Source organism: Grammomys surdaster, unplaced genomic scaffold, assembly GCF_004785775.1.
Source record: "Grammomys surdaster isolate TR1022 unplaced genomic scaffold, NIH_TR_1.0 126391, whole genome shotgun sequence".
Lineage (NCBI taxonomy): Eukaryota > Metazoa > Chordata > Mammalia > Rodentia > Muridae > Grammomys > Grammomys surdaster.
In genome coordinates this window covers 15,983,676-15,998,752 of record NW_021621185.1, presented here as the reverse complement: position 1 = coordinate 15,998,752, position 15,077 = coordinate 15,983,676, and the positions used below count along the sequence as shown (strand labels likewise).

Here is a 15,077-nt window from a genome sequence, read left to right as displayed (position 1 = left end):
TTTAAAAAGCCAATCTGTTTTTTTAGAAATATTCCAAAATATACATTATGTCTAGTTTGTCCTATAAAAGCTATTTTATATTACTTTAATTTTTTGCCATCTAACCTGTTTTTGCAGGAGCTACTCAAGAAAGAGAATTGATTGGGTTTTTCATTTATTTACTTTTATGTATGTCAGTATTTAGACTGCATGTTTGTGTGTATATCATGGACATGATAGGTATGTGTGCAGTTCAGAAGAAAGTGTTAGAATAAAGTCACAGTTGTGAGCTGCTGTGTAGGTGCTGGGAATTGAACCTGGGTTCTCTGGAAGAACAGCTAGTGCTCTTAACCACTGAGCCTTTTCTCTAGTCCCAAGGAAAAATTTAAACATACATTTATCATTTTAACTTATTTGTATATGTATGTGCACGTGAGTCCAGAAGAGGGTATAAGATCCCCTGGAGTATGAGTTATGAGCCATCTGATATGGGTGCAGAAAGCCTAGACTAGCCTGTGCTCTTAACTACTGAGCCACCTTTCTATCTCCCTCCCAAAATGGAAATTTTCAAGTATTTTAGGCCTTTCATTAGTTTTCATGTATATTATCTTATTTAAATTTCAGAGCCATCCCGGAAAGCATTGAGGCTGTATTCCATCATTGACAATTCCAGCCAAGTGGATCAGGATTTTAGCAAGGAGAATTCAGAGCAGATACACTCATTTCTGTTAGAGACAACAGGCTTGTTACTAAAAATAATAGTGACCACAGTTCATAGATTGCAAGGGTTTTTCACATCTAAATCAATTCTCTCAGATTCATTTACTTAAAGTGTACTCACTCTCCAGCCAACAGGTCCAGGAAGCTGTGCTGTGACCAAGGCATGAGGGGAGTGGCGGCTGTGTGGCCTAACCACTCTCTCATAACCACCTAAGTTTGCCTCCATAGTTTGTATGTTTGTTGTGTGGAAAGGGAACCCTGTAACTTAGCATCTGCTTTTGAATTGAGAAGACAAGCCATTGACATTTGTTTTAAGATGATAATAAATTGTTTCCCTAAATGTGAACAAGCTCCCTGTTTATTCTGAGATAAATGTCTCAGTAAATTGTCAGACTGACCTTGAACAAACTCTTTAGCAGGCTGGCCTTGACTTGATGAACAGCTTCACCTCCTAAGTTTCAAGTTTCAAGCCTGTGCCACGAGGCCTGTGTTCTCCGGGCGATCCTCGGACTCCTGGCCTTAAGTGATCTTCTCTGCTTCATCAGTTCCACACACAGCTCAGAAATCTGATTGTCTTTTTATGTTTTTTTGGTTTTTCAAGACAGGGTTTCTCTGTGTAGCCCTGGCTGTCCTGGAACTCACTCTGTAGACCAGGCTGGCCTCAAACTCAGAAATCCACCTGCCTCTGCCTCCCAAGTGCTGGGATTAAAGGCGTGTGCCACCACTGCCCGGCTCTGACTGTCATTTTTACTTAATACATTCACTTGTTTGTTTATTCATCTGTTTCTCCCCTCCCCCCACCCCCACATGGCCTTGCCTGTTCTGGAATTCACTCTGTAGACCAGGCTGACCTCAAAATCAGAGATTCTCCTGCCTTTCTACCTCCTGGGTGCTGGGACTAAAGGCGTGTGTTACCACTGCATGGCACTCGTTTCTTTCCTAAAGCAGTTAATGGTGTCATTTTCACTTCAGATGCAAAGCTTACAGGGCGGTACAGAAGCTATAGCGAAGTTGGATCAGCTAGAATCTGACTACTATGACCTGCAACTTCAGTTGTATGAAGTACAGTTTGAAATCTTGAAGTGTGAAGAGTTATTATTAACTGCACAGCTGGAGAGCATCAAAAGACTTATATCAGGTATGGTATGCATTTAACCTTAGCCGTAGACGTCCACAAAAGATAGAGTGTATGGCGAAAGTACATGGATCCCAGCTGTGCTTCTCCTAAGATCAAAAACTGTTTCAGAGTAGCCCTTGAACTCAGATGGTTTTGTAAACTCAATAATTTGGGCTGCGCATTGCTTTTGAGTATTTCACAGCATACTTACTTTGTTAAAGGATATTTCATCTAGAATCAGAAATTTTTGCAGTTTTGCATATGTGGTATGTGGGAGAGTGAGGACTATTTATTGAACACTTGCTGTGTACCAGACACTGCTAAATATTTTGCATAATTTAATTCAAGGTCTGTTTCTTTACCTTCATTCACTACTTAACAAAGAATCTCATTCCTGTCCAATACTTGTATAACAGAAAAGAGAGATGAAGTGGTATACTATGACACTTACGAAAGCATGGAGGCCATGCTGGAGAAGGAAGAGATGGCAGCATCTGTGCACGCACAGAGGGAAGAGCTGCAGAAACTGCAGCAGAAGGCACGCCAGCTGGAAGCAAGAAGGGGCCGTGTCTCAGCCAAGAAAGCCTACCTCAGAAATAAAAAGGTATTGAAATCTTGTTTTAGTTCATTACTTTATCCTTGATCCATGATTCAAATTGTTATATGATTTGTCATTACTCCCATTCTTAAAACTAAAGGTCCATTACCTGTTCTCAGCTCCTTCCCTTAAAGCTGTCTCTTAGAGGTGTCCTCTACATACACCTGAACGGTCGCTCTCTAGCTGTTCTGAGGGTGACTTGCTAACAGACATGGCTTCTGCATCTCTGCAGGAGAGGTTCTGGTGGAAAGAAGTCAGTATCATAGCCTTACTTAGTGAGGTTGGGGTGTTGCAGAGGTCTAGGAAGAGTAGATTTTAGTGGTCTGTAGTGAAGGAGAGAGGAGCTAGTCTTCATTAGCTCTTGTGCTTTTAATTAAAACAAGTCTCATAAACTTTGCTGTGGTCCTTCTAAGTTTCACTTTAGTTAAAACACATTTTATATTTTTCTAGGAAATTTGTATTGCAAAACACCACGAAAAGTTCCAGCAGCGTTTTCAGAGTGAAGATGACTACAGAGCCCATCATACAGTACAGCTAGTAAGTAGGGGCTCCTGGGGCCTTGGAACCAGATCTTAGTGTGTGTGCTTACGCCATCTATAACCTCGGGGTTTTCCACCTCTCTACTGTTCCTAGAAATAATGGCTCTGAGACTTACTTATGAGTAAATGCCTAGGCCAGTTGCCTTGGCTCTGTTCTCTGACTAGCTCAAGACTTACTTATCCTGTTTATTCCTATTCTGTGTGTGCCACGTGTGTGCCTTATCAGCTTTAGTGACCGTCTCCTCAGAGTTCCTCTTTTGCTACTGACTCTGTTCCCAGGAATCCTCTCTGTACTGGATACTCTCTGTATCTACTTTCATATTTTCTGCCTATGCTAATAGACCAAAGACATTTTACTGACAGGTGATGGTTCTATACAGTATAAGAGATTCTCTTTACCCTTGTGTCTGAAGAGGGGTAAATATCAAGAGTATGAGAATTGTGTCACTAGATGTTAGCAACTGAATGTTTTTGTTTGAATGAATGAGAGATCAGTTTTAGGCAAAAATAAATCGTACATATGAGAGTTCCTCTGTGTCCCTCCTCCCAGCTGCATCTCCAGCTTTCTATTGCTACTCCGGTTGTACATGTGTTACAGTTAGTAGCGTCAGTGTTGGCACGTTGACTGTCCAAAGTTCTTTCCTGGTATGATGAGATCAGATGTAAAATGACATAAATCTGTGACTATAGATTCGAACAGATTTACTGCCCTATGTATGTCTGGAATATACACATGTAGCATATTCAGGTTGACTTACTTCACTTAATAATGCAGATTTAAAGTTTTGATTGTTGGACACTAGGATAAGATTGTATTGTTTTAAGAAACTGCCAAGCTGTTCTATAAAGTAAATGTGCTAGTGTGCACTTACTCAGCAGTAAATGAGAGCTCTATATTGTCAAACCCTTTTTGTTGATTTCAGAATGATAGCTGTTCTAATAGGGATAGTAATATCTCAGTGGTTTTAGTTCACATTCCCAAATGACATGGTGTTGAGCGTGGTTTTTATATGATCTTTGCTCAGGATTTTTGTTACCTTTTGACAAGATGTTAGGTAGAGCATGACCTTAAAGTTGCCATGTAGATGAACCTCCTCCTTCCCCCTCCCAGATATACAGCCACTCTGGCTTTTGTTGTTCATTTTTGAAATGAGCTTTTCTTTTCTCATTGTTGAGTTTTGAAAGAGTTCTTTATCAGATGTCTGTTGTGGTGTTTTCCCTAGTATATGGTTATCCCTCAGTCCCTAACAGTGTTCACTGCAGAGATTTTACTTTGAGCAAATTTTGAGTTCCTAATTGCTGTGTTTCATGCCATGATGTGTCTCTGTAGGGCTTTTGTGCTTTACATATCCCACATGTGTCTATGACCCGTCTTGAGTTAAGTTGTACGGAAAGTCTAAGGCACACACATCCACTTTTGGCATGTTTGTGTCTGTTTGCCTCAGCACCACTTGTTGGACAAATTGCTTGTGTTCCACTGCATTGCTTTTGCCCAAAGGTCAGGTGATCTTGTCTCCATGGGTCTGTTCGGAGGCTGTCTTTTCCTTGCAGTCTGCCTAAATTTTAGAATACCACAAGATAATTTGCAAGGTTTGGATTAGGACTGTTTTGAACCTTTTGATAAAACTGAGAAGAAACAATTTATTTTTATTGAATTTTACTGTTTACAAACAAGGACTAATTTTCTTATTTATCAGAATTTTATATCTTTTTTCATTTAAATCTTATAATAATAATGTAGTGGTAAATTTTGTCTTTGTGGGGATTAGTAGTATTTTACATTTGATTTCAAATTCTGGTTGTTGTGCTAGGAATTGTTCATGTATAGCGTCTGTGCTGTAACGGTTTACTCTGCTGTTCTGTGTTGATTTTCTTGTTTACTTCTACACAGATTTCTACATAATTTTATTTCTTGCCAATGTGTGTAACTTCGTTTCATTTTCTTGTCTAACTGCATTAACTAGGTTCTTTATTCTGATATAAGAAAAGATAGATGAGGGGGAACACCTTGACCTTTTCCAGTTTCTAGCTCTTTCTAGCTCTGTCTTCTTACCATTAGGTATGATGTCATGTTGGTCACGTTGAGGAATTGCTGCTGCCCTGAATTCCCAGATTGCTGTGCGTAACTAGTTTCCTTTATGTGAGCCACACACGGAATTTCCTTCCTTCCCATTCTTGTACTGTATCATATTTACAGTGAGTTCTGATAGCAGTGGGATTTGGTATATCTATATTTAGTCAACATAAGTAGCTTATAAATAATTGAGTACTAAAAATGCCAGGATGGTTATTTCTCTGTCCTTGCTTATTTTAAAGCTTTTTTTTCTTCCTTTGGCATCACACTAAAGGTCAGTAAACTTTAGTTCATCTTTAGTTCTTTAAGCTAATTTGGCACAGTTTAGCTAAAGCTGTCCCTTATCATAATTAAACAGGAAATTAATCACTTGTCCTTAAATTATATGACTGTCTTTCTCTTAGCTAGAAATAGCAAATTAATTAATGCCCCTTTGTTTTTCATGTCTGTGTCTGTGGGTCAGACAGTGCTGTGTATAGTTATACATGGGATCAGCTGGGGAGTGAGGGCACTCTGACTCCCATCTGTGCCTGCGTTATTAGCTTAGTTACCGACATTCTTTCTTAAATTTGTTCCTTTTTAAATGACCGTTCCCCGAAGAATTTTATAAGGACAGAGAGAAAGAAGTAAAAATCTACAGGGATTTCAGAGATAAATGTTATCTTAAAATTTGGCCACACATCAGTATTAGGTAGAGCACGTGATGTGACAGGAGAATAGAAACAAAGTAAGTCACTGTAAAGCACACATGGTGAGGGGTGGGAGTCGGCTCCTGCCATGCCCGTTTTGAATTACCTCTGAAGATTCAGTCAAAACATGCCGTCTCCCTGATCTCAGAATGCTATAAGTTTACACTTTTGTGTTGGATATTCAGAGCAGCTGCCGTATGCATGGCTCATAAGCCACGGGTTGCGCATGCCCAAAACCTTCGATTACAATTGGTTATTGCCTCTCTTTGTTGGAATTTCTTGGGTGATATATCGTTTAAAATATAACTCCTAATAGATTAACTGTATTGTTGACAGTTTTTCATAGAAACTACATAACTTAAAAGTACAGCTGTGAGGTCGTTCAGTATCTAATATTAACACTAAAAATGACCTGAAGAAAGCATGTGCCTTCCTTGCTGACTAGTACTACCCTGAACAAATCAGTAAACATGAAAAATGTGGTCAGAAAACAAGTTGTTTTTTCTCATTAAAAACTTCCTACACAGATATGGTGGTGCACAACTATAATCCTAGCACTTAGCAAATAGAGGCAGAAGATCACTGGAAAATTGACAGCAGCATGGGCTACATAGAAAGATTCTGTCTTAAATCAAACACCAAAAATATATTTAAGATGGACATGTGGTATATTCCTGTAATCTTAGTGGCATTCTGGAACCTGAGACAGAAGGATTCTAAGTTTGAGGACAGATTTGGCTTCAGCCATGACAGTCTAGTAAAACTGTATCAAAAAATATAAAAAGATCACACCAGGCTGAGATATAGGTCAGTGCCTTGATTAACTCTTATTGGAGACGCACCTTTTTTTAATGATAAATGTACAGAGTCACACAGTTGGAGAGTGCACAGAGACTTTGGACCACTCTGTCCTTAACGGGTTGTCTTCATCACACTCCTGCCCTCAAGGCACAGGGTGCTACCTGTATGGAAGAGAAGATGGAAAGATCCTAAGAACCAGAGATGATAGATTTCTCCAAGGAAACTGTCTTCCAGATTCAACAGGACTGATGAACTGAATAGGTCACAGAAACTGTGGCACCATGTATAAAGTGTGCACAGGCTCAAGCCACATGGGGTCACAGCACTGACCAAGAAGCTGCCTGGCAAAGCAACGTTCAGTTTTCTCCAATGGAGGCCTACTGGGTATATCAACACACTCTCTGTGTTCTGACTGTGCCATGTCCAATCCCTGCCTCAGATTCTCTTAAAACACTGCATTATTGGGGCTGGCAAGAGCTCAGTGGATAAAAGTGCTTGCCATATATGTCTGTGACCTGAGTTGATGCCTAAGATCCTACAGTGGAAGGAAAGAACTGATTCTAAAAGTGTGGGACAGAAACTAAAGGAGGAGTCATCTGGAGACTGCTCCACCTGGGTATCCATCCCAGGTACAGTCACCAAAAGCAGACACTGATGTGGATGCCAGGAAGTTCATGCTGACAGGAGCCTGATATAGCTGTCTCCTTAGAGATCTGCCAGAGCCTGACATATACAGAGGCAGATGCTTACAGCTAACCGTTGAATTGATTATGGGGTTCCCAATGGAAGAGTGAGAGAACCTTCTGGGAGCTAGAGACATGGATCAGTGGTTAAGAACACTGGCTAGTCTTCCAGAGGACCCAAGTTCAATTCCCAGCACCCATATGGCAGCTCACAGGTGTCTGTAACTCCTGTTCCAGTTAATCCAGCATATGTCCTTATATAGACATATATGTAGTCAGAACAGCAATGTACATAAAATAAAAATAGATGAATTTTTAAAAAGTTGTCTCTCCCTTTGAGTCCTGAGAGTCTCTCACCTCCTAGGTCTCTGATGCACTGTGGAGGGTCCCCCTACCTCCTACCTCTCTAGGTTGCCTGTTTTCCATTCTTTCTACTGGCCCTTTAGAGCTCCAGTCCTTTTCCCTCACCTAATACCAGATCAGGTTCCCCTCTTCCCCTTCCTGTCCCCCTTTCCACCCAGGTCCTTCCCTCTCTTCCCTCTTCTGTGATTGCTTTCTTCTCCCTCAGAAGAGGGACTGAGGCAGCCTCACTTGGGCCCTTCGTCTTGTTAGCCTTCTTGAATTCTGTGGATCATATACTGGGTATCCTTTACTTTTTCTTTTTTCTTTTTGGCTGATATTCACTTATTAGTGAGTACATACCATGCATGTCCTTTGGGGTCTGAGTTACCTCACTCAGGATATTTACTAGTTCCATCCATTTGCCTGCAAAACTCATGATGTCCTCATTCTTAACAACTGAGTAGTATTCCATTGTGTAAATGAACCACATTTTCTGTATTCATTCTTTGGTTGAGGGACATCTGGGTTGTTTCCAGTTTCTGGCTATCACAGATAAGGCCACTATAAACACAGTGGAACATGAGCCCCTGTGGCATGGTGGGGCATATTTTGGGTATATGCCCAAGAGTGGTATAGCTGGGTCTTCAGGTAGATCTGTTTCTAATTTTCTGAGGAACCTCTGTATTGATTTCCAGAGTAGTTGTACCAGTTTGCAATCCCACCACAATGGAGAAGTGTTCCTCTTTCTCCACATCCTCACCAACATGTGTTGTCACCTGAGGTTTTGATCTTAGCCATTCTGATTGGTCTAAGGTGGAATCTCAGGGTGGTTTTGATTTGCATTTCCATGATCACTAAGGACTTTGAACATTTCTTTAAGTGCTTCTCAGCCATTTGGGATTTCTCTGTTGTGAATTCTCTGTTTAGTTCTATACCCCAATTTTTGATTGGGTTGTTTGCTTTCTTGGTGGTTAGCTTCTTGAGTTCTTTATATATTTTAGATATTAGCCCTCTATTAGATGTGGGGTTAGTGAAGATTTTTTTCCCAATCTGTAGATTGCTGATTTGTCCTATAGGCTATGTCCTTTGCCTTACAGAAACTTTTCAGTTTCATGAGGTCCCATTTATCAATTCTTGATCTTAGAGCCTGAGCCATTGGAGTTGTTTAGGAAATTTTCCCCTGTGCCAAAGAGTTTGAGGCTATTTCCCACTTTTCTCTAATATTAGGTTCAGTATATCTAGTTTTATATTGAGATCTTTAATCCATCATGAAATGCTCTACAGTGGGGAGAGGGAACTTGTAGAACCTACCTTCAATAGAAGCCAGGGCATCAAGTGGAGGGGATGGGGTTGCCATCCTACAGTCAAAAACTCTGATCCAGAATTATTTCTGTCTGAAACAACTGCGGGGACAAAAATGGAGAAGAGACTGAGGAAAAGGAGATCCAGTGACAGGCCCAAATTGGGATCCAACTCAGGGGGTTGAGACCCAAGCCTGACACTACTACTGGTTTGCTCACAAAAGGGGACCTATCATGACTGCCTTCTGAAAGACCCAATACGAAGCTGCGTCAGATGCCAACAGATCAGCAATATGATTAATTCATTCTCCTGAATTTGTGTGCGTTTGACTCACATAGATAAAGATGCAGGCTCACAGTGGAAGCTCCATCCAAGTCTCTTGGATAATGCAGTTTTCTTCTAGCCATCTCACTACAGTGCTGGAGAAAACATTTCTCCAAGCAGTGACCATCTTTTCACCACTCCAGTCATTACTTCCAGACTCTGTTCTCTTGGTAATCCATGGTATGTGTCTGAATATAGGAAAATGCAAGCTAACTCCATATTCCAGGTGATTGCCAGATGTGCACTAGGCTTGGAATGGTTCCTTCATTTCACTGACTCAGCTGGGTGGGAGGGTGTAAAATTTATCTGCGGAACAGAAATGTGTGGCTTAAGGGACAGAAGGTAGGGTGTGTTCTTAATTCACTGTTCTTAAATGGTCCTGAGCTTTGCTATCTAAGGGAAGAGCTGCCTGGAGCTTTATGTTTGCTGTTAATGTGGACCTGAAAGCATGTTTTCTCTTTGTTTTTCTGCCTGGAATCCTTGAAGATGATGTGGTGAGTCTGTGTCTGAGACCCAAGAAGAGAGGCCTGGCTTCTATATCTAGTAATAATAATTGGCTCAGCTAATAGAAGAGGAAGAAAGGCAGGTGTGCTCTTAATTAGTCACTCACAATTCCTGTCCTGTGCTGTTAATTCACGGAACTAACACTTATCCAAAGGATTGCCCCACTACCACCAAGACATAAAGTGTGTCCAGCCTCTCTGAAAATGTATGACAGTGCTACCCATTAGGAGACAGGATGGACACTCAGACCTTCTTCAAGACATTCCCTAATCAAGTGTGAATTAGTCACCTGCCCTTCAACCAAACAGTTAATAAAATACTACTTCATCTATTCATCTTCCAGCTGAGAAGACCTGACTTCCCTTTACATGCTATCCGCTGCACATAACGTTTAAGAACTTTTTTCATCTATGGGCTAAACCTGCCATCCTAAGGATAGTATCTCCCGTTCGTTCCTTCAACCGCATATCCAGGTTGTCTTAATAGCTCATCAGACTTGTCTGTCCCACTCCCTAACCCAGAACCTCTTCTTCTCATGCATTCCCAATTTAAAGGGTAACATCCCACTCCCTACCTCCATCATGGCCAAATTAGAAAACTGGTACTCTTCTTTCCTACCATGTTGATGCTCTACCTCCACCTAGAAATCCCCACTCTAGTAGCCAAGCACAGTGCATGCTGAGTTCAAGGCCAACCTGAACTTCATTGTGAGACCTTGTATCAAAAAACCAAGGTTGAGGTTCATAGAGTCCTGACCTAACATGAGCTAAAAGAAAAAGGATGCCAGCTCCACCCTTGCCCTGGTGTGTGAGACGTAGTGTGTAGGCTCATAAAGCAGCAAGTGACCAAGAAGAACATGGGCTAGTTCTTAAACAGCCTTTCTTACTGGTTTGTTATTTGGAAGATATTTTAACAAATTACATCATTCTTTCTAGTGCCTGATTTGTTATGCCTGGTGGTGGTGGCGTATGCCTTTAACCGTAGCACTTGGGAGGCAGAGGCAGGTGTTTACGTTTATTATGAGCAGTTTTAATTTAGCATCTTGACAAGCAGCGTTTATCTCAACCAATTGAAAACCTTTATTGTGTATAATATACACAGTGATGTGTTATTATTATAGAAGAATAAAACAACCCAAAGAAAAGCTACAAGCTAAAAAGATGAATTCCAGCATTGTTGCTACTTTTAGCAAGAGGTCTTAATCATGATTTTGAAATAACTTCTAGAGTTTTATAGATTTCTTTACAAGGATAGTTGGGAACGCATTAAACATTTGGACCACTGTTTACATAAATGCTAGGAAGAGAATTTCCTCACAGTTCCCATTTCTGTTGAGCGTGCTATGGATTTTGATGTAAAAATCCCACATTCTACCTCGCGGTTGAGATTCAGCTGTAGAGCTGGGCAAGTGCATGGCTTATGGGCAGTCCCTCTGCTCAGCTCTTCTAAGTACATTCATTCCTTCTGGAATGCCTGCGGTTTCATTTAGGAACTGTTTCAGGACAGTGTTCTGATGTTTTCTTAAATCCCTGTTTGGAGAATGTCTTCTTGTTTCCTTTGCACAAAAAGAACAGGTTAGCTAGCTAGTGGTGGTGCATGCACTCCAGAGGCAGGCAGATCTCTGAGTTTGAGGACAGCCTGGTCTACAGAGTGAGTTCTGGGACAGCCAGGGCTACATAGAGAGACCTCGTCTCAGGACTGACCAACAACTGGACAGGTTGGGTGTCCCGAGTAATCATTACTTCTCAAACACAATTTGGAGATACTGCCCCTGTATTTTATAGTATTGATGTGGTAGTGAATAAGTCTGAGGCCCACCATTCCTCGTTGGATGTGGTTTTCTGTTTATATTTTAACAGAAATCCAGTACTTTTTATCAGGTGATGACTGTTCTCCTGCCTTTTTTGTTGTGAATATATTAGATGACCTAGTTAAGAAATACCATGTTTCCACATGGAAATTTTCAGTTCATGTTGTCTTCTAAACTTGTTCTTTTCCATTTTGTGGTGATTGTCACTGATTTGTGCTGCTAGAGATAGAGCTTAGCAGCTCGTATGTGCCAGGGAAACGCTGTGCTCCTGGGCTGCCTCTGGGTGCATGTGACACGCTGTCTTGAGCCTCTCTCTGTTTCAGCAGACGCACTTACTGCAGCTTTCATGTCACAGCCATCACTATCCGGGGCCATTTCTTTTCTTCCTGTCTTAGAATGGGACAAAGACAACCTGAGCCTGCTCTGTGTTGTGCTCACTGAGTCCTCTCCACCCCAGCGTGCCTATTCTTGATGTCCAAATGATTCTCTCTGTTGTAAATGGGGATCTTATATATCATTGACTGTTTATCTATATTTGGAAATTGATGGCTGGTGTTCTGTTTTGTTGAGACAAGGTTTCACTGTCTTGCCCAGAATGCCCGTCATCCTCCTACCGTGGCCTGCAAGTGCTGTTTACAGGTGTGAGCCACTTGTTGATAGCTGGGATTTGCAGTGGTGAACACTCTCATTCCCTTCAGCACAGAAAGGTTATTGAAAACAATACAATTTATTGCTTCATCTAAATCCACTGCAGTGTTTCTTTTGTGATAAGGAATGGGGTGTTTAGAGGAACATCCTCACCGAAGCTGTTCTCTTACTGGTGAGACTTGGGTTTCTCTGACATAAAAGCCTTATTCTGTAGAGACACTATCTCAGATGTCCAAAGATGGCTCAATGTTCCTCATTTTAGTCAAAATTTCATTGAATTTGGCAGTTATACACAGTGGTACACATCAAAATGTGACTTGAGGTTAATATTAACTTGTTATATTTGAAGTTAGCATTTTCATCTCAAACTTTGTTTTCAGGTAGTGGTTTTAAAATAGGAAAGACAAGTCATGACGTATCTAGTTAGAGTATCTGCCACCCTATAAAGTGACCACCTTGAGAACGAGCTTGTTATTGTCTAGGTTTGCTAATAATGGCTGTTTTGTGCCTTTGTTATTCTGGATACAGACTACTTTAGGTTCTTTCTGAGGTGTTGCTTTTTGTTGTTTATTTTTGGATGCACGTAAATGTTGTTATTAAATTGTATTATCCAGAGAGCCTGTCGTATCTTTTATTTTTTAATTATCTTCTCACCTAAAGATTATACCTACCTCACATTTTATTTTTTTAATTTTACTTTTTTAAAGGTAGACAAGAGTTCATAATAATTTCTGTCTTGTGTTCTGTGTCAAGTATTTCAATTACAGATGTGTATCACTGGGCCTGGTCTTTGTGTGCTTCTGCACTTGCACACGTACATGTAGGAACATGCTCGAATGCCAGAGCTCAACTTCTGTTGTCTCTCTTAGTCTCTCCATTTTAGTTGTCTGTGTCGGGGCCTCATTGCGCCTGTAACTGCACTGGCTGCCAGTGAGCTCCTCATTGTGCCTGTAGCTGCACTGGCTGCCAGTGAGCTCCTCATTGTGCCTCTAGCTGCACTGGCTGCCAGTGAGCTCCAGGAGTCTGCCTGTTTGTGCCTCCTTCCACACATGGCATCTCAGTTCTTGTGGTTTGCAATAAGCACTTTGCTGACTAAGCCATCTTTGTTCTTTTCTTTTTCTTTTTCTTCTTTTCTTTCTTTCTTTCTTTTTTTTTTTTTTTGTTTTTGTTTTCGAGACAGGGTCTCTTTATAGCCACAGCTGTCCTGGAACTTACTATGTACACCAGGCTAGCCTGTGATCCAGAGAGATCTCCTGCCTCTGCCTCCTGAGCACTGAGATCAAAGTGCCGCCACTCCCAGCCCACCTCTCAAATTTTTAAGAAAATAAATATCTTTTATCATGGGCTTTGATGCTCTCATCCAAGGCACATACAGCAAGAACTGCCGTCGTCAGGGTTGAGGTTGAGAAGCCCTGAGGTGAGAGGGTGAGAGAGAAGAGCTTAATTCTTAGGTGAACTTAGTCTGTGGGAGGCAGCTCCAGTTTGGTTTTGTCTCTTGTTTTAAATGTGACTGCTTCATGAGTTTGTGTGTCAGCTTTGAGCAGGGGTTGTGTAGTTGTCTCTCATTCCCTGTCAGTAGATGAGCTGCTGAGGTGAGCAGTCTAACTTAGAATTACACAGAAAAGTAAACGCTTTGCCTACCTAGAAAGTCTTTTCATTTGTTTAACTAACTCTTATGTGACTTAAGAGTAAGGAGAAAGTTACAATCATCAGTGTTAATGTCACACCTACTATAGGGTGTGCTGTCACTCACATGATTCATGAAGAATATTGGAAGCATATTTTTCTAGCTGCTGGTTGATATACTATATAACATTAGCTTATTAACCTGCCCCCCCCCTTCCCCAAAAAGATCTAAGCTGAAGGAGGCAAAGGCAGGCAAGCAGATCTCTGTATGTTTGAGGCCAGCCATGTCCTATAGAGTAAGTTCCAGGACAGCCAGAGCTACACAGAGAAACACTATCTTGAAACACAAAAGCAAATGAAAAATTATTGATGTGGTAGTTGCTGATTTTATTTGAAAAGTCACTTATATTTGAGTTGGCTGAATATGAATCCAGAAGTAATTCTGACTAAATTTGTTTCAGCCCAAACCCCTGAGACAAAGCAGTGTTTAGTTTAGAGAAAAGCCATCTTACTTTATCTAACCAGCATGAACTTTTTTTGGTTTTGCTTTTTTGTTTTTCGAGACGGTTTCTCGGTGTAGCCCTGGCTGTCCTGGAACTCACTCTGTAGACCAGGCTGGCCTCGAACTCAGAAATCCACCTGCCTCTGCCTCCCAAGTGCTGGGATTAAAGGCGTGCGCCACCACTGCCCAGCCAGCATGAACTTTTGGGGAGTATAGTGTTTTACATTGTCAAAGATTTTATTCAGTGAATCATTTTGACTAATTTTTTTTTGACATATTAGGGAAAATCTTTTCTCTTGTTAATAATTAAAATAAATTGGGCACAATATAATGCAATTACTTTCTTTTTTTACCAGAAGAGAGACAAATTACATGATGAAGAGGAAAGAAAAAGTGCCTGGGTTAGCCAAGAGAGACAGAGGACACTGGATAGACTTCGAACATTTAAGCAGGTAATAGAAGTATGATTGATTTACATCGTTTTTCAGAGAGAGCCATAAGAGGCTCTGACTGTAGGATTTCTGTGTAGAATGTATTCCTAGCTGTAGCAGTTTAATTGGCTTCCTTTTCTGTGGTCAAGTCAGGCATTAATAGTCTTTTGATTCCTGAGTATATAAAGAATAGGGAGTGTTAAGAAAGCCTAGGTTCTTTTGAATTAAAAAAAAATTGTTAATGTCAATAGTACAAAAACATTTTATTTCACTTCTATCAGAAAATTATCAGGCCTCCCCCCTTTAAATTTTCAATATTTTTTTATTTAAGCATTTGAAAATAATTTCTTAGCTTATACATTAAATAGTAATATATACATTTGATAGA

The 15,077-nt window shown here is 40.7% G+C and overlaps 1 protein-coding gene across 1 annotated transcript in view; it reads left to right on the top strand.

The window, feature by feature from the left end:
* Jmy (junction mediating and regulatory protein, p53 cofactor) overlaps positions 1 to 15,077 on the top strand; it is a 72,615-nt gene that overhangs the window by 46,084 nt on the left and 11,454 nt on the right. The window contains exons 5-8 of the mRNA XM_028760179.1: positions 1,672 to 1,837; positions 2,233 to 2,420; positions 2,865 to 2,951; positions 14,615 to 14,710. Coding sequence (XP_028616012.1) covers positions 1,672 to 1,837; positions 2,233 to 2,420; positions 2,865 to 2,951; positions 14,615 to 14,710 — 537 coding nt within the window. The remainder of the gene's footprint in view (positions 1 to 1,671; positions 1,838 to 2,232; positions 2,421 to 2,864; positions 2,952 to 14,614; positions 14,711 to 15,077) is intronic.